Raw genomic sequence first — 19,414 nt, forward strand, 5'->3', positions numbered from 1 at the left:
TATTATTTAAAAATTAACAGTTATAAAATTTAACTTCGACAGTTAGCTTAACTGCTATAAATGTTAAAATATAATCCTAATACTTTAATTTTTATGAAATTTAGTAACTATATAAAATTAATTGAAATTAAAGTATATGGGCTTAAATTTTAAAGTAATATGCATGAATTAACTTACTTCAATGGTTAAAGAAATCGTTTCTTCTTAGAAGTCACGGGTTCGAGTACCAACAACTGTAAGAATAATAGAGTATTCATTGTCAAATGATTGAGAGTACTTAGAATAGATACTACTTTATAATCACATTCAGCTTAATAAAACCTATAGAGGGATCGAAATTACAATTATTGGAGACATCGTTATTAGAAGTGGTCATGGATTGGTTCAGGTCAAGCTTTTGACCATAGCCAAATAAAACTCAAGAATAATACATTCTCACCCATCATCAATCCGGCTAGGGTTTAAGGAAGTTTTACCCGAATGAGAAATTCAATTCGTTTTTAAGGTAAAAAAACACATTTAATCTGACATAAAGTAAAATAAATACCTAATTGAAAAAATTGAGATACATTATAGCAATTATCTGTAAATATATAAATATTAATTATACTATTATTTTCGTATGAGGTCCTATATTTTTTACTCTAAATTTGAATTTGACATGATATATATATGAATTCTCATTTTTTCTAGGTGAAATAAAAATCTAATTAGAATATATATATATATATATATATATATATATATATATATATATATATATGCTTGCGTGCGTGCGTGTTTTATAACAAATATACCTAAATATTTAAAGGTTAATTATACAATTATTTTTTAGAGGACCGATATTATCATTCAAAAATCTGACTCAATATCAAAATTTTAAAACTAAAAATATGAACATTATATAATAGAATTGACCAATTAAATTCGGATCAAACATACATCCCTAAACTTTACCTATATGATACATCATACACCTGTAAAAAAATCATTTTAGTAATTAATTAAAAATAGATATTATATTAAAAAAATTGTGTGATATTTTAGTAAAAGCCCCTTGAAAAACACCATTACTTATACTTTAATATAACAACTAAGTATGGATAATTCTTTTTCTAGTTTAGAAATGTAAGATTAAATTTAAATAAACACATTTATCTATCTATCTATCTATTATTTTTTGAAAACATATATTTAGTAAAGTTTTAAATTTGGGATTAAAAATCAAGATAATTAATTAAATATAAAACTGGAAATTCTATTTAACAAATTAAAAGAAAAAAATAATTTGTTTCTAATTTGGAAAACACTGATTAAGAACCCTAGCTTGCTGGTAATGCAAATTACGGTTACGGTAATTTGTTGGATTGTTTGTATTGGAAGGAAGAAGAAAAGCAATTATAACCTAATCCCAAATCCCCACAATATAAAGCAATTGTATATTCTATGCTTCTAGTGTGCTGTTTGGGTTCATAGAAAATAGTGGGAGAAATCATTTTGCCAGCCGTGTTGAAGGAAGATTCTAAAGAACCGCCGGTGAAAAGCAATCATCAACAGCTGTTGAAGACCCACATTTTCTTTTCCTCTACTTTCTTGTTTAGAGAATACCCAGAGCCTAGATCTGCCTGGGTTTAACTTTTGTCAATTCCCCCATTCAATTCCAACACCATCGTAATTTGGGCAATCGGTTTAGCATTAGGGTTTCCCTTCCTGTTTACTGCTCTTCCCATGTACCGCTGCTAGGGTTTTTTTTTGGGTAGATGGAAGAATCTTAGAATTGGGTCTCAGAAATGGGTGATTCATTTCCTAATTACCTCGACGTCCTCGCCTTATTGTGTACTGCCGGAGCCGTTTGGTTGGCCGTTCTTCACATCTACAGGCATCTTTTGAATTACACGGAACCTATTTTTCAGAGATACATCGTCCGCATCATTTTCATGGTCCCGGTCAGTTATTTTCTTTTTCTTTTTACTGTTATTATATTATGATTGTGTATAGGGCTTTTTGTTTTCTCTTACTGGATTTATTTTCTTTGTGCCTAAGTCCTTATTCTTCTTCGTGATGCCTAAATTTCACAGGTTTATGCGTTAATGTCTTTCTTGTCCCTTGTTTTACCACGGAGTTCAATCTATTTCAATTCTTTCAGGGAGGGGTACGTTTTTCTGACCGTGGCTGTTTGAGTTGATCATCGGTTTCTCGATTGCACATAGTTTTCGAGTTCCTTCGTTTAATCCATTATCCTATTCAAAAGTTTATGCCATGTATATGTGGATTGATATTTGATAGATTGATTGATTAAGGATGGTGTAAGGATATACTATTTGTTAATCGTTAACCTGTTTTATTCAATTTTAGTAGCCAGCTAACCGTGTTTTGCTGGCGTTTTGATGCCTATCATTGGACAAAAAACTATTATTTTCTAATACCATTTCATTTTTAACTGTTACAGCTATGAAGCTTGGGTCATTTATAATTTTCTCTCTCTCTGCTTGGCATGGGTTGGAGGTCCAGGAGCAGTTGTGCTCAGTTTGACTGGTCGAGTTTTAAAGCCATCTTGGTTTCTGATGACATGCTGCTTGCCTCCTGTACCACTAGATGGGTGAGTATCAGATATAGGCATTTCTTATATCAATAACATCTTTACTTTCGTCATTATTTAGATTTGGCATTTACATTCAATAACTGTCGATGGTTTAGAGCAATGAACTACCAAACTTCACTTCTTGGGTTTTTGAGCATGCTTTTCTATTTTGCTTTTTAATTATTCTGTGAATAATTTACTTTGTTTTCTTAATGTGATTTCAAAGAGCTTAATCTTTTTGTATAATATGATGTTCAATATAATTATCTGGTATGATTATCTTGATGTGTAGTTACAAACAGTCAAAAGGTTGTTTCGAGAGTCTATCCATGATCTAAAGTTTTAGCAACATCCCTATCAGAACCCTCAAAAGGATACAAGAAGAGTTGAGAACTAGGCCAATATGCAAATCTGAAGGCAACTCAATCACAGGAGCATTAGAGCCTATTTTTTTAACACCTCACATGGTCCAAACTTTTTTGCCTTCAACATGGATATGTGCCCTTCAAAAACCTCTCTCATCTCAAATTTAGAACCAAGTTTCCTCTTCAAACTCCTTAATTCAACACTGTAGATTAGTTGTGTTAGCATAAAAATCATTGCTTGCTTTCTAGCAACCTTTCACCTATTGATAAAGTCATGGCATATGATCAACATAAACTTTTCCATCATCTCTCCCCGAGTTCCAAGTGGCCAAGGAACTAAATCAATCACATGTTGATGTTTGGGTCCATATGCAGGTTCAAAAGGTGTCTTCTTAATTGTCCTACTCACAGAGTTGTTCTATGTGAACTTAGCTTGAGGATTAAGTCAATCTCGAATCTTCGTGATTCCCAACAAGACACCTTAGTGTATTACCTAAAGTCCAATTAACAAAATTTGTTTGCCCATCCATTTCTCAAGTGCAAAATGTGTCCAATCGGGTCCCCATTTATCCTAGAAAGTGTCTCACAAATTTGACTTCCTCATCCGAAATTGTATACTTAGGAACACCATGTAACCCTAATTACTTGAAAACACCTTATCAGCTATGTGTAACATCATAAGTCTTAAATCAAGGCCTAAACTAATGTGGCATCTTTTGTTTAATCATGTATATAAATATAATGAAGAACTTTATCATTAGGCAGGTACTATGAATATAATCAAGAGACTTATGGATACTCTGAGGAGCATTATTAGATATCATTAAAATATGGAAAGTGTATTTTAGACAAATTATTTGCCCTACACAACAAATTCCTGTATTTAATGTCACGATTGATTGGAAACTTAATAAAGATTTTACTGGGACTTTCTTATGAACTCGGCTTAAATTTGATTATTTGCACCTGAATCTGCAATGTAGGCGCTTTATACGGAGATGCAAGCAAGGCTGCCTGCAATTTGTCATCCTGAAGCCCATTTTAGTTGCTGTTACTCTCATATTATATGCCAAAGGAAAATATGAAGATGGGAATTTCAGTCCAAACCAGTCATATCTATATCTTACTATCATCTACACAATCTCTTACACATCGGCTCTGTATGCTTTGGTGTTGTTTTACATGGCATGCAAAGATCTTCTTAAGCCATTCAATCCAGTTCCGAAGTTCATCATCATAAAATCTGTGGTCTTCTTAACCTATTGGCAGGTAAAATCTTGTGTGCCTTTTACTTCCTTACATGCTTGTGCATGTGAAAACTAGAAAAAAGAAGACAGATCTTCTTTTTTGGCTTTAAGATACTTTTATCTTTTCTTCTATTTTTGTTGCATCATCCTTTTGTTTCTTTTTGGTGCTGATCATTAATCAGAAATATTTATAGCATCTTTATAGCAACCTTGGGGGTGGCAACTTCTAGATACTAGAATGCAACCTTTCCTAACCTGTTTGCTGTCCACATCGATACTATCTTTATGCTTTTTATTTTTTCTAGGGGAAGCTAATTTTCTAGATTTTTCTTTTCCCCTTTTACACTGATGTAAAGTCTTGAAAGCAATTTGAAGTTCTGGAAGTGCTGCATTCTTGTTTCTCCACAGGCAGATGCTACTTCCATTTTAGAAAACCACATCTTATGCTGTGACGGCATTGGCATTGTACCATCTATTAAGCCCGATGAAATGCATGCATGTACAGATGGTTATGCATAACCTCTTTTGCTGTGATGGCAACATACCATGTCTGAACCCCATCTAGTTTCAAAGGTGCTGAAAGAAACTCAAAGTCAAAATTTCCCTAAATTTATTTCTTTTTTCAGGGTGTTCTGTTTTTTCTTGCTGCAAAATCGGGATTTATAAAGGGTGCTGAAGAAGCAGCTCAGTTTCAAAACTTCCTTATATGTGTTGAGATGCTTATAGCTGCCGTAGGTCATCTTTATGCATTTCCATATAAAGAGTATGCTGGTGCAAATATTGGTGTGTGTCGTGATTTTACAAGAAGCCTTGCACATGCCTTAATGTTGAATGACTTCTATCATGATACTGTCCACCAGGTGAGCCTTCTTCGTGCCATTTCCCAAAGGTTCCTCATTTAGACCGTTCTTTTGTTTAGGGTTGTAATGGTGTTGATATTTGTTTATCGGATTCACAGTTTGCACCAACGTATCATGATTATGTACTGTACAACCATAATGATGGAGATGAAGGAACAAGGAAGTACCGGTCAAGGACTTTTGTGCCAACTGGGCCCGAGATGGATGCAGCTAGAAGAAACAAACACGCAATACCTAACAAACTAGAGGATATTCAGCTATCCGCTCTCCCATCATATGGTACAGGCGCTCCCCAAAACCCTAGCTCTGTACCTGAATCTGCAAGTGCTGATGTTACAAAATCATCACTGCTTATGGACCACTCAAATTCTTATTCAATGCCGTATGATATGTCACTTATGGACATGGATCTATCCGGTTATCCTTCGGCAGTTCCGGCAGCGAAAGATATCAATCCTAGGTGACAAGTGTCTAGTAGCATCCTTGGGGACTTGGGGGGAGCGGGGAGCGTCTGACATAACATTATTTCCGACTTTGGACAGCCTCCTTTACGAAGTTGTGTGTTTTTATTTGCTGTTGTCCTCGGCTCCCGATATTCTCTCTTCCCACTCATTCGCCTGTATTGATTTCAATCCACATAAAATTCAGTCACCCTTAGATGTCATAGTGGAATTTGGTGACCTAGTGGAAGGTACGCCGACCGATTGATGTTTTATTTTGTTGCTGTCTGCTCTGCAGATGCAGTAGCACTTTAGGGTCACATATTTGAAGGATATGAATTGAAAGTAATGAAATCCGGCTTCAACTTGTGTTCACTTGACTCAGTCTCAATCTTGTTTCCTTTTATGCATGTTATTCAAATTTTATTAGCTTGACGGGGGAGTTATTCCTTCAATGGATTTGTGTATTTGTCGTGTACAACAAAGGTGTACTCTTATTTTTTTGGTTCCTTTTGCCGAGTGAATCCATTTTTTTCTTTCCTTTTCTATTGTTTTGTTATGATATGCTGTATACACGTTTTATTTGCATGGATGATGTGTATATATCTATACAGATTAAGTTGTTGTCATCGATTAATTGGATGTCAGATTAATTACGAAATTATAAGAATACTTTTCATCTTTAATTTGATGTGCATATGAAACAAATATATTCCCATCTTCAGGTCAAAAAGCTAACAATTATAACCTACAGTTGCATATATATTTAGTGTTTCATACTTCACACACAATTCGATACAACACGATGCGTATATACAAGCAAAAGTACTATGACCTATCAGGTAACTTATCATCTCCATCAGTTGGATTTAAATGGAACACTACTAGTGATTTCCGAGGCTCGACTATTCTCTTGCACTTAAGCTGGCTGTTCAAAACTTTCATTTGTTGTCCGACACTGGCATCGCAAACAATAACAAATTTGATTAAATTCAGGCAGACCACAACAAGAGCCGAATCCATTAAAAAAAAGCATAGCAAAATGTTTAGATGAGTGACAAGTAAATAGAATCCGACACCCTTCTCTGTGTTATGTAGAATATAGCAAAAGGTAATAAATGTGTCTTACTGCATGTTTGTGTGTATGTATTCCAACTCCTGCTTTACAAGAACTAAGAAGCATAGAGCTTTTTCATTGATGGAAAGGAAAAAGGTTCCCTTAAACCAACCTAACAAGAAAATTCGACAGGTTTACCATAAACTTGTCTAGGGGAAACCATTATGACATTAAATATCATTGAGGATATGCTTCTATACTATGTGAAATAGTTATCTTTTGCCTCCGAGGAGATAAAAAGCCTTGAGGCAACCTTCTCTCATTGGCAACTAAAACCCGCCTCAACAAATACTCGAAACTCCTTTTTTTATTGACTTGAAAAAGGAACAAGAAAAATTTCCTAACCTGAATAGATGTCTGATTCACTGAGCTATTGATGTTGGTGTTCTCTGCCACTTGTGAGTTGATGTTCAGAATTGGATGCTTTGAACTAGAAGCAGTAGCTGAATCCTTATTGTCCATTGGAACTACCAGTCCACTGCCACTCAATCCAAGGGCTGATTTCACGAGATGCTCACCAGGAATCGGAATCAAAGGTGCACTGGGCATCGATGTCAGAAGTCCTTGACCATGAAGCCCATATAACTCGAGGTTAGATCCTGCCATCTCATGGAGTGTAGTGGTGCCAGAAAAGGGTGGTCCTGGGATTGGAGGCACTTGAACCATAGGGCAAGCAGAAGCTGCAGTCTTCATTTGAGGAAATGGCATCCCGAAACCCATACCTACACCCATTCCAACTCTCATGGGTGAAAAATGCGCCATATGAGCTGCTGCATGCATGTGTTGCATTCCAGTTGGAAACATAATCGGTGGCATATATAAGCCAGGTCGCGTGGACATAATCTGCGTAAGGATGATATTTGATAAATCGAAATTCAAAATATTCGCCAAAAAGAAGAGTAAGAGCAAGGAATTAGGAGAGAGAAGACAAAGATCTTACCTGCACCTGTAGTTGGAGTGTCTTAAGATATTCAATTGCTTCATCCAGCATCGAAACTTTGTCCACCTGGCAATGTCAAATGTGAAAAGTCAACAGCTTAACATTTGTTGGTCTGTTTTTAGTTCAATCACAAATCTATACAAGTATATAATCATGTCTCATGAATTAACTAAGATGCAGTCAAATTCAAGAGGAATGAATAAGCCATCTGTTTTAAACTACTAATCCAATAAATATCTGTTTCTAAGAAAACTCCTTTGAATTAGTTAAAAAAGATTAACAAAAACAAATTTAAACGAATTGCCAACCTTGTTGCAGTTCGGTATGAGCTCCTGTAAAGCACGCATCTTCTCATTTATCCTATCCCTTCGCCTCCATTTGTGAATCAAGATCTTACAATTAAGACACATCCATATGAAAGAAAAATTTAGAATTATTGAACTAATCAAATGCACTTCCTCACCCTTTCAGATAAATTATGCACTTCTGCTGCTCGACTTCTCTTAGACCCTTACGACCTTGAGCATGAATTGCTCTTTTCACACCTACAGATTCTTCTTCAGCATCCTACACATGTAAGTTGGTTACTTGGTTTTATTGGAAAGTGAAAAAAATAGTTAAAAGCACAGCAACGCAAAATAAAATTATGCTCTATAACTTACTTCACTAGGACATTCGAACTCCTCGTCATCACGGTTTTTTCTCTTCAAATTATGTACTACTGAATCGTCAGAAGCTCTTTCTACATTATTTCCACAGCAAACAGAGGAAGCAGCAAGCACAGACTCTACAGCTGTATCACTATGCGGCAGACGTTTAGATGCATTTTCACCAATAACTTGACTAGTGATTTTATCTTTTTCCAGCACATTTTCTTCACCAATAGCACCATTTTGTTCGGTGGCAACTGGTATATCTTGAGACCTAACTTTAGATTCTTTTATATCAGTCTTCGCTGGCACTATTGTAGAATGGCAATGAGAAATTTCTTCCTTCTGTAGCTCAATATTTGAATCAATGAGTGGGGAATCAACACGGTCGCTAACACTGGCACCAATCCCCTTTTCCTTACTTCCATTCTTCTCAATCCTAGCCATAGCACCTATGTTCTGAAGACTAGATTTAACAAGAGCAGCAGGACGTGAAAAATGGGAAAAATTCATCAAGACAGTATTATTACAAGGTGCAACTAGATCTTGTTTCTGCATCTTAATTCCAGGGAAAGCATCATCTGAAGGTTTAACTCCCATTGAATCTCTGCAAATGGCATGGTCGGTGAACGTATGGCTCAGATTATTACCAATACTCTCCAAATTTCTTGATCTAAAATATGGAGAAGACGCTTGACATGGCTGCGACGGCTGGCTGGTACCACATCTAGGCCTAGCTTCATCATCTGCGGGTATAGGAACCTTTGACAGCATTCCTTGTTCGAACCCGGCAGCATCATTCAGAGAAATAATAAACAAATCTTTAATGGATTGTCGATTCCTATCGACCGATGCTAAGTTACTATGAGTTGGGATCCCATCTGCAGTAAGCTCGGATAGTTCTGACAATAACCAGAACATTCGTTCTCTAAAGATTGATTCTCGGGGTACTTCAGCCAAGGCACGATTTCATCATCATCATGAGACGGCACCGACATCGGAATTTTACTCAATACAGAGCCCATCACCCGAAACTTTCCCATTTTTGTATTATTCCCACAGTTTCCTACATCTTTATCTCTGGTCTTAAAAGTGTGGGATTGTAAGCTGTTACAAGAAAGAAACTTTCTACCTCTACTAGACTGACCTTGCATCAAAACTTGACCATTTTCCCATACCAGTTCAACAATGTCATTCTCAGGTCTGCAAATCAAATAACACACGTGTGATTGAATAACATGTAATAAACGAAGTTAAATGTTAAAAACACATAGAGAAACCAAGCTAAAATATATGAAACTTACACAGAAGACAAATCAGTGGAAGTTGAAGGGCTCTTATCTTCAGATGAATCAAGCGTCCCCCTAGCCATCCGATATAGCTCATACAAAGGCATGATTTTTTTTAATACTCTGGAGTGAGTATCTGTTTAGAATTTTTCTTCGCCTATAAACAACGAACGGACACAACTGCTCGAACCGAGTACTTAACAATGGATTCTACAAGGGCATGATGAAGAGCTGAAAAAAGCACCCTATTTTCTTGCTCAGAAATAACCCAGAATCAAGCTTTTAGTCAGCCACTGATAGTGCTTCCATCACTAAAATATACGGTTCAAAGAACCCAACAAGAAACATACATGAATGAAGCGCTAGTGTTCCAGTAACTAAAATTTAGGGAACAAAATCTTGCTTTATTTTTCTTTTCAAGTATACATTGGATTTGATTTAAAGACAAAGAATGGGTCAAAAGCAAATAGATAATCCAATTGCGTTAAAGCCACTCACCGAATGAGTTTGAAATAAATGTTGAGAAAAGCAGAATCCTTAAAAGCTCCAACAAAGAGAAACCCAAAAGTTGCCAAAGAGAGTAGAAGGAAGGAGACGCAGAAGACGGCGTAAGGCTTGCAATTTTGCAGAAGTAGAAGGATTAAAGTATACAGTTTAATACTTATTTAATAAGATACTTATAATAATTACAACCCAAAATACTTCTACTTCAGTTGCCAAAGTGAGCTGGAACTGTATTTGGTTACCGAGGCCTGAAGGAGGCCTAACCCTTAATAGTCTTTATTATTGAAACAAGACATGTTTGTTCTGGTTGATGAAGAGTATTTTAGCGAATGAGGATTTTTTGTCACTTGAGGTTAAAAGCTCAATTAATTGGAGTCTTAGAGAGTTATTTTCTTTGAGAAGTGATGCTTCTTCTTTACACGACATTATGAGAGTTCCCGCTATATGTTCCAAAACACATCGTGGTCGTTTGGCTCGTCACACTTAATAGGTTGCTTAGAATGGGAATGGCAGTGGCTGATCTGTGTGTGTCATGTGGTGTGAACGCGAAATCGCGTGATCATCTTTTCTTTGAATGCCCGTTTTCTGTTAGTATTTGGATGAAGATCCTTGATTTGTGCGATCGAGGAGGGTTGCTCGATCGTGGAATCTAGAGTTGTATTGAACGGTCACTAGCTTTAAGGGATCACCTTTCATTCAAATTTTGAGCTAATTGAATTCAATTCGGTCAACAATCGAATTGAATGGACTCAAATTTAACTCGAGCTTTTAACGAACCGAAACAAACTAATTTATATCGGACTCGAAAAGCTCACAAGCAACTAAAAATAATAATATGTTATTTTTTTTTTAAATTTATATTATTGATAATATTAACATTTCATATGTTGTTTTTAAAAAATACAGTATGAGGCTTCATGTACTTAAGGTTAAGTTCGAACTCGAGTTTGAACATGAATTTCAATCGAGTTAAGTTTGAGAAGGTTTCGAGTTCAAGTTTTTTCGAGGTCGAATCGAGTTTCAATTTTTGATTTCGAGTCAAATTTAAAAATTTTAAGTTCGCGAGCTTAAAATAGAGTCAAACTCGACTTGACTAGTTATAACCCTAGTCATGGATGAACTAGAGGATCAAATTGTTTCACTTTAAAAATATAAAGTTTTATTAAGCATTTAGACTTCAAATTTAAGGACGATTATTTAATTTGTATTATTTAAATTGATATAAATTAAAATTGTTATTAGACCGAAAAAATTAATACGCCGGGACACCTTCCTTCCACAACTATTATAGCTTTGATATTTTTTTGATAATTTATAAATAATATAAAATTTAATGATATTCTATACCTTCAAACGTTTCAAAATAAAAGTTATTTTAACTTTGTATATATCAAACCTAAAATAATTAATATCAGTATTGAGAAAAAAATGGCAACTAATAAACTGTAACCCCAACATACATAGTTGACCTGGCATGCCATTCACCTACTACGCATGCATATTTATCAATGCATTAATATTTTTTGTTGTGGGCTTAATTACGCTATCAGACCTTATACTCTTAACACATTTTAAATTTAAGTTCTTAATTTTAATTTTAAAAAATCAACATCTCTATTATTTTAATTTAATAATTAAAGTACAATTAATAATAACATAAAGATTAATTTAAGATTCAATACTTTTTAAGAATTATATTAAATGAAAATAAAATTTAAGAGACCTAACATATAAATGAATTTCATCAAAATCATGTATATTTGACTTTATTAAAATGGTGTTGATGTGATATAATATATTAACGGATAATTATTTTAATAATTAGGAAATAATTTGGGAAATATTCGTAAATATTAAAGATATTGAAAAAATAGATGAGAGTTGTCATGATATGTTGTTTTAGTTATTTTTTTCAAACTATCGACATTTTCTTAAATAAAATAAATATGAACACTTTAATACTTTAACTTTTAAAAAAGAGAAATAATTGCAAGATAGTAAAAAAATTGTTATTATTTCTTAAGGTTCTAAGTTTAAGTATCATGAATGTTAGGGGTACATGTGTTCATTGTCAAAGGATTAAGAATTATCTTTGAACAAATATTACATTGTACTTACCTCAGTTTGATAAAAAAACACAAATATTAATTAAAATACTAAAATTTTAATAGTATTAACATGAGATCTCACATGATAATCTATACAATTTCATATTATTTTTAATTTTTTATAAATATTAAATTATTTATTGTTATGACATAATATAATGTCATATTAATATGAAATATATATAAGTTATAACTTAGATAATCACATTAACATAATAATTTTTGGGTAAACTACACGGGAGACCACTAAAATATGGTCAAAAATCAATGTGACCCTCGAACTTTCAATTGAATCAATTAAACCACCCAACTATTTAATTAATTCAATAACCAACGGCCGTTAATTTTAATAGAGGTGGTGAGATGTTCGTTAATAAAATTGACATAATTATATATTGGTCTTTAATATTTACATATTCTATCAATTTAGTCACTATTTTAATTCAATTAAATAAATTTAACTATCCAATTAGAACGTGACATGTGTCAATATATGATTGGAATGCTTTATTTATGAATTTTAAATTATTCAATTAAATAATTTTTCTAGGTGACACGTGTCACCACCAATTGAAATGAAAATAAAGGGATAATTTTGTGCTCAAAGGGAATCGAACCAGGGTCTTTGGGGGGAATAGAGCCAGTGTAACATCCGCAATACCGGGTTAGTGACCAAATTGTAAAGTTTCAGAATTTGGTGACTAAAGTAGAAGAATGAAAGAATTCAATGATTATTTGAATATATATTGAAGGTTATTTGGTAATTATTAAAGGAAATTAAGGGTATTATGGTCATTTGACCAGAAAGATTTTTATAATTTTTTTTAAGGGTAATAAGCACGTATGAAGAAGAGTCCAGAGCATTCTTCAGTCTTCTTCTTCCTCCTCTCCACCGTGAAGCTTGGTATAAGGTAAGTGAGTCTTTAGTTGGTTAATTCTTTCGTTTTAAAGCTTGTTTTGATTCTTGGGATATAAGAAAGATTAAGGAAAGCTTTAGGGGGCTTAAACCTCAAAGATTAACAAGTTATGAGAAATTAAGAAAAATGAGTTTTTAAGTGAATTTTTGATATGGAAGGAGTTAATAGATTGTGAAGTTGAATTTGACTTGTCAAGGATTAAATTAAGAGGTAGGAAGTGTTAGAATTGGAATTAGAACACATTGGAAATTTGGTATGATTTTTGAATCTTATATGGAAGATAGAATTTTGAGGTTTAAGATGAAATAAATGAATATAGATTGGTTTAAGTATGTGTACTAGAGTTAAGGATGAAAAGGGGATGATATATGAAGTGTTTGAGAGGAAATGAAGTAATTTTCGGGTTGAAAATATGATTTCTAGGCAAGGGGAATCGGTACCCATTCAAGGGGAACCGATACCCCTTCAAACGAACAAGAATTTCCAGTATGTCATAGGGGAACCGATACCCCATGGGGGGGGGGAACCGATTCCCCTAAAGGAAAATTGGGGATATGGATTTAATAAGTTCGTTTAAATTGATAGTATCCAATTACAAGGTGTAGGTATCTAATGATGGTCTCGAAATGTACATTTATGTAGATTCTACGCATAAAGAAATTCCGGAACGTTTAGCAAGTAAGATCGATCAAGGGAAAGATAAGAGATTGGATTTGGCTAGTGAGGCCAGGTGAGTGCATATTAGTTAGTTTATGGTGCTAAATGGAAACAAGACTTGCGACAAGTCTATTTCCTATGTTAGAATGCATGAATATATGATTATGTATATGAATGACATGAATTGTATGTATGCATGAATATATGTGTTGACATGCTTTGAATGTAATGTTATGAGAAGTATGTGCTATATAAGGTATATATATACATATGTGAAACTGAACTATGTGACTGCATGAGAAAGATATGAGCCATATGACATGATATAGGTGAACATGAGAAAGCAAAGTATGAGATATAAACTATGTGATCATAGTAAAATATAATTATATTTTTATATGATAAGTGAAATAAACTGGATAATATTGATCTATAGGATGAAGTGAAAATAGTACACCAACTAGGGGATTTGAACATAAATGATAAGATGAACGTATAAGATAAGCTAGATGGGAAAGATTCATAGGTTTAAATAAAACTATAACACATGGGTTGAATGATAGAAATTTGTGAAGTTATATGAGAAGATTATAAGAGCTATAAGAAATTGAATTAAGTAACAGATTAGATTATATATAGAAATAATAGAAGTGAGATATGTTTATAAGTCTGCCCTAGATGAATACGAAATATAAGAGTGCTATATGATTTATATTAGGATAATCTTGAGGATATATATATATATAGATAGATATGAAATGAAATGAGTTTATGAATACCCAATTATGTGATGAAATGGTGAATTACCTGAACATGTGAATATATATGTTTAAGAGAAGGCATACGATTAAGATATAAGCAATGTGACTATAAGTATATGTGCTTTAAGTGATATGACTTATAAGTATTTCTATTATAATGTTACATGATATGTTATGTATGTTAAAGGAATTATGTGATGGTATAAGAATTGATAGGAAATATATATGTGAAACAAGTATATGATACGAGACAAAACTTATGACTATAAGCTACGTGAAAGTGTTCTAGGTGTTTCGATATATTATATGAAGTATATGATCTTATGTGAACAAGATATGATAAGTATGTTTATATGATAAAGGTGATTGGGTGAGAAATGATAGAAATTATATGAAAACATGACATATGTGACATGTGAATTATATGGAAATGATCTACGGGTAAGTGAACTATGTGACTATGTGATCATATGAAAAGAAGCTATGTGATACGTGATATGTGAAAGTGAATTACAAGTTTATGTGTATATTTGAAATGAAAGAAATGATAACGCCCATGTTATGTGTCATGAGAGCTAGGGGTATAGTTGGCATGCCAAGAGTCGAGGGTTTATTCGGTTCTTTAGGACATATGTATATCTTTTGGAACCTGTGTGAAGTCTTGAAAGACACATACTTGATCCATAGTATATGTATATGATTCTTAAGGAATTCTACGTGGTCCTTATGGACATCATTCTACGGGCACTACGGTGCAATTCTACGGGCACTTCGGTGCAATTCTACGGGGCACTTCGGTGCATTTATACGAGCTGTGGTGACAGCATAGTGCACAACCTCTATAGACTCACATATCGATAGTTCTCACATATATACATGGGCTAATCCAGAGATATGAACAAATATAAGTTAGTGGTATGATAAATGCTATAGAAATTATATGATGTTGTGTGTATAGTGTTTGATTGAAAAAGTATGTGATTATATGATAACATGTGAATGATGAATTATGTGTATGTATGAATTTACTGCGATTAATCTGATATGATTCTATACGATATGAAAAATGCCTGGAATTGCTATAACATGATAGAACAGAACATGCATGTATCAATATATGTTTAAAGTGCATTATAAGTGGTTATGCCTCACTAAGTCTTCGACTTAGCGTGTGATTGTTTCACACGTAGGTTTCGAGAAGAGTAAGGAGTGATGCGGAGCAAGACAGGTCAGTTTTCCTTACCAAAAGATCAGATCAGAAATATTTGACAAAGTATGTTTTGGTTATGTATAAAGTGTTGGCATGTAATAAGTCATTAAGTACGAGCACTCTGATAAGGTCTGTATTTTGTTTTAAATAAAGTTTTAAATTTCCCGGGATTTTTCTTAAGAGTCAAGGTTTGAAAAGTCAATGTGACACTTCGGACTCGTATCCGGGTCGGATACGGGTTGGGGGTGTTACATTTAATGGTATCAGAGCTATGGTTTAGCCGATTCTCGGCCTAAACGAAGTCCAAAAGGTCATAAAAGGTGTACATGCCAACATAGATTGAAAAATTTCTGATCTGATAGTGTAAGGAATACGTTGTCTTGCTAATAAAATAAGAATAGTTTAACAGTAGAAATCCGATCGTGATAATTTCGAAGTAAGTGAAAGGTGATATTCCTGATGGTGATAGCTATTCACTTGCCCTGGCCAGGCAGGATGAAGAGCGGACACCTCAGGAAATGCCTAGTAAGATCAAAAGTTGATTTCCGAAAGCTGAAATCATATCTGAATAATGATAGAAAATTTTCATCGTTTGGAATCGGAAAAACGATGTAGAGTAGTTTTGCTATTATGTGAATAAGATAGAATATGGTGAACGGGTGTCACCATAAGAATGTTAAAAAGATCTAATGACGTGATGATTACGTATAGAAGAACTCAAGGATAAGTGCATCAGTGACAAGTGTATAAGAAGTATATGTCAGAGCTTATGAGTTTGGAACGAAGTGATAATATTGCGCATAAACAAGAGTATGTTTATGATAAGGGTTTGCAGTTAAGATGGAAAGAGTTAGCATTGGCTACCTAGAGTATGTGATAAAAATGTACTGGAATTATAAGATTATAAGATATTTTAGGATATAATAACCAGATCTGCAATGGATCTGGATACAGTTGCATATTTGGATCATAGTAATGTGGTATAGTAAAGGAAAAGGAAGTAAGAATTGGTATATTTAAATAAAGCTGAGGATTGATAAGAAGAGTTTGAGAATGTGTATATCGATGATCAGATTATAAGACACAGGAAGTCAGAATGTTGAGTTTGAGCAAAAGAAATTTCAGGATGTATGAGAATAGGGGTGAAATTGATAAGTTGAGTAAGCGAATTTAAGATAATTTCGATTTGAAAGGATGTATGTGTTTAGTTGATTAGGGTTTGTACCCTAGATTGAACATATATTATTGACTAGCTGTCAGAGTAAAAGTGATAGAGTTATAAGACTGAAGGAAAAGACAAAGTGGAGTTAATTGATTATGATGTGAATTTGAATATGATTGTATATTCTGAGCAGATAACTATGATGTAGAAACTGAGATAAGTATTTGCATGGAACCTTCAGGAAGGAAAATACAAGTATAAGAAATGATAAAGAATGAAGTTATGTATAAGAAATGGGTTATTAAAGTAATGAGGATGCAATGAAGATTGGTACATAAAGATGAGTATAAGTAATAAGACAAGAGTATGTGAACATGAAAGGAAATATATGATTAATGTATAAGGAATAAGGAATAAAGAAATGAAAGGGATTGATTTAAAGGATCAGATACGATGACTATGGAAGTACAGAGGACAATTTTGATATAGAAATAAGACAAGTGTGCAAGGTGATGTGAAAATATTGTTTGACTCCTTAAAGTATATGTGTAATCACATTGAAGAAGATTTAAAGTTGTGTTTTGGTCAAATGATGACGAAATACAAGTTTGGTATGGTTATAAGATAATTAAAGATTGATAAAGAATTTGATTGATTAAGGATTTTGAGTGATAAGAACTGATGCTATTGGTTATATGATAAGTAACATGATAAGGATGTATAAAGGAAAAAGGTAGTTGAAGAACTAAGAGAAAGAAAGATTAAGTAAAGGAAGCAACATAAGAACATTTGAAGATATGTTCTTACTAAGATGTTCAGTGAAAAATTAGAGGACGAATTTTCTTAAAAGGAGGGGAGATTTGTAACATCCGCAATACCGGGTTAGTGACCAAATTGTAAAGTATCAGAATTTGGTGACTAAAGTAGAAGAATGAAAGAATTCAATGATTATTTGAATATATATTGAAGGTTATTTGGTAATTATTAAAGGAAATTAAGGGTATTATGGTCATTTGACCAGAAAGATTTTTTATAATTTTTTTAAGGGTAATAAGCACGTATGAAGAAGAGTCCAGAGCATTCTTCAGTCTTCTTCTTCCTCCTCTCAACCGTGAAGCTTGGTATAAGGTAAGTGAGTCTTTAGTTGGTTAATTCTTTCGTTTTAAAGCTTGTTTTGATTCTTGGGATATTAAGAAAGATTAAGGAAAGCTTTAGGGGGCTTAAACCTCAAAGATTAACAAGTTATGAGAAATTAAGAAAAATGAGTTTTTAAGTGAATTTTTGATATGGAAGGAGTTAATAGATTGTGAAGTTGAATTTGACTTGTCAAGGATTAAATTAAGAGGTAGGAAGTGTTAGAATTGGAATTAGAACACATTGGAAATTTGGTATGATTTTTGAATCTTATATGGAAGATAGAATTTTGAGGTTTAAGATGAAATAAATGAATATAGATTGGTTTAAGTATGTGTACTAGAGTTAAGGATGAAAAGGGGATGATATATGAAGTGTTTGAGAGGAAATGAAGTAATTTTCGGGTTGAAAATATGATTTCTGGGCAAGGGGAATCGGTACCCATTCAAGGGGAACCGATACCCCTTCAAACGAACAAGAATTTCCAGTATGTCATAGGGGAACCGATACCCCCATGGGGGGGGGAACCGTTTCCCCCTAAAGGAAAATTGGGGATATGGATTTAATAAGTTCGTTTAAATTGATAGTATCCAATTACAAGGTGTAGGTATCTAATGATGGTCTCGAAATGTACATTTATGTAGATTCTACGCATAAAGCAATTCCGGAACGTTTAGCAAGTAAGATCGATCAAGGGAAAGATAAGAGATTGGATTTGGCTAGTGAGGCCAGGTGAGTGCATATTAGTTAGTTTATGGTGCTAAATGGAAACAAGACTTGCGACAAGTCTATTTCCTATGTTAGAATGCATGAATATATGATTATATGTATATGAATGACATGAATTGTATGTATGCATGAATATATGTGTTGACATGCTTTTGAATGTAATGTTATGAGAAGTATGTGCTATATAAGGTATATATATACATATGTGAAACTGAACTATGTGACTGCATGAGAAAGATATGAGCCATATGACATGATATAGGTGAACATGAGAAAGCAAAGTATGAGATATAAACTATGTGATCATAGTAAAATAATTATATTTTTATATGATAAGTGAAATAAACTGGATAATATTGATCTATAGGATGAAGTGAAAATAGTACACCAACTAGGGGATTTGAACATAAATGATAAGATGAACGTATAAGATAAGCTAGATGGAAAGATTCATAGGTTTAAATAAAACTATAACACATGGGTTGAATGATAGAAATTTGTGAAGTTATATGAGAAGATTATAAGAGCTATAAGAAATTGAATTAAGTAACAGATTAGATTATATAGAATAATAGAAGTGAGATATGTTTATAAGTCTGCCCTAGATGAATACGAAATATAAGAGTGCTATATGATTTATATTAGGATAATCTTGAGGATATATATATATAGATAGATATGAAATGAAATGAAATGAGTTATATGAATACCCAATTATGTGATGAAATGGTGAATTACCTGAA

The 19,414-nt window shown here is 33.4% G+C and overlaps 1 protein-coding gene and 1 pseudogene across 1 annotated transcript; one reads left to right on the top strand and one right to left on the bottom strand.

Annotated features, from left to right (window-relative positions):
- The first annotated feature begins 1,522 nt into the window (after positions 1 to 1,522).
- LOC120163423 (transmembrane protein 184B-like) lies at positions 1,523 to 5,873 on the top strand. Its single transcript, XM_039173360.1, has 6 exons — positions 1,523 to 1,946; positions 2,079 to 2,152; positions 2,450 to 2,599; positions 3,930 to 4,215; positions 4,820 to 5,053; positions 5,152 to 5,873. Exons 1-6 carry the CDS (start codon positions 1,791 to 1,793, stop codon positions 5,515 to 5,517), a joined length of 1,266 nt encoding a protein of 421 aa, XP_039029291.1. The 5' UTR covers positions 1,523 to 1,790; the 3' UTR covers positions 5,518 to 5,873.
- A 343-nt stretch (positions 5,874 to 6,216) lies between these two features.
- Positions 6,217 to 10,099, bottom strand: LOC120163422 (annotated as a pseudogene).
- Positions 10,100 to 19,414: the final 9,315 nt, after the last annotated feature.

Source organism: Hibiscus syriacus, unplaced genomic scaffold (assembly GCF_006381635.1).
Source record: "Hibiscus syriacus cultivar Baekdansim isolate YM2019G1 unplaced genomic scaffold, ASM638163v2 tig00111445_pilon, whole genome shotgun sequence".
NCBI classification, from domain to species: domain Eukaryota; kingdom Viridiplantae; phylum Streptophyta; class Magnoliopsida; order Malvales; family Malvaceae; genus Hibiscus; species Hibiscus syriacus.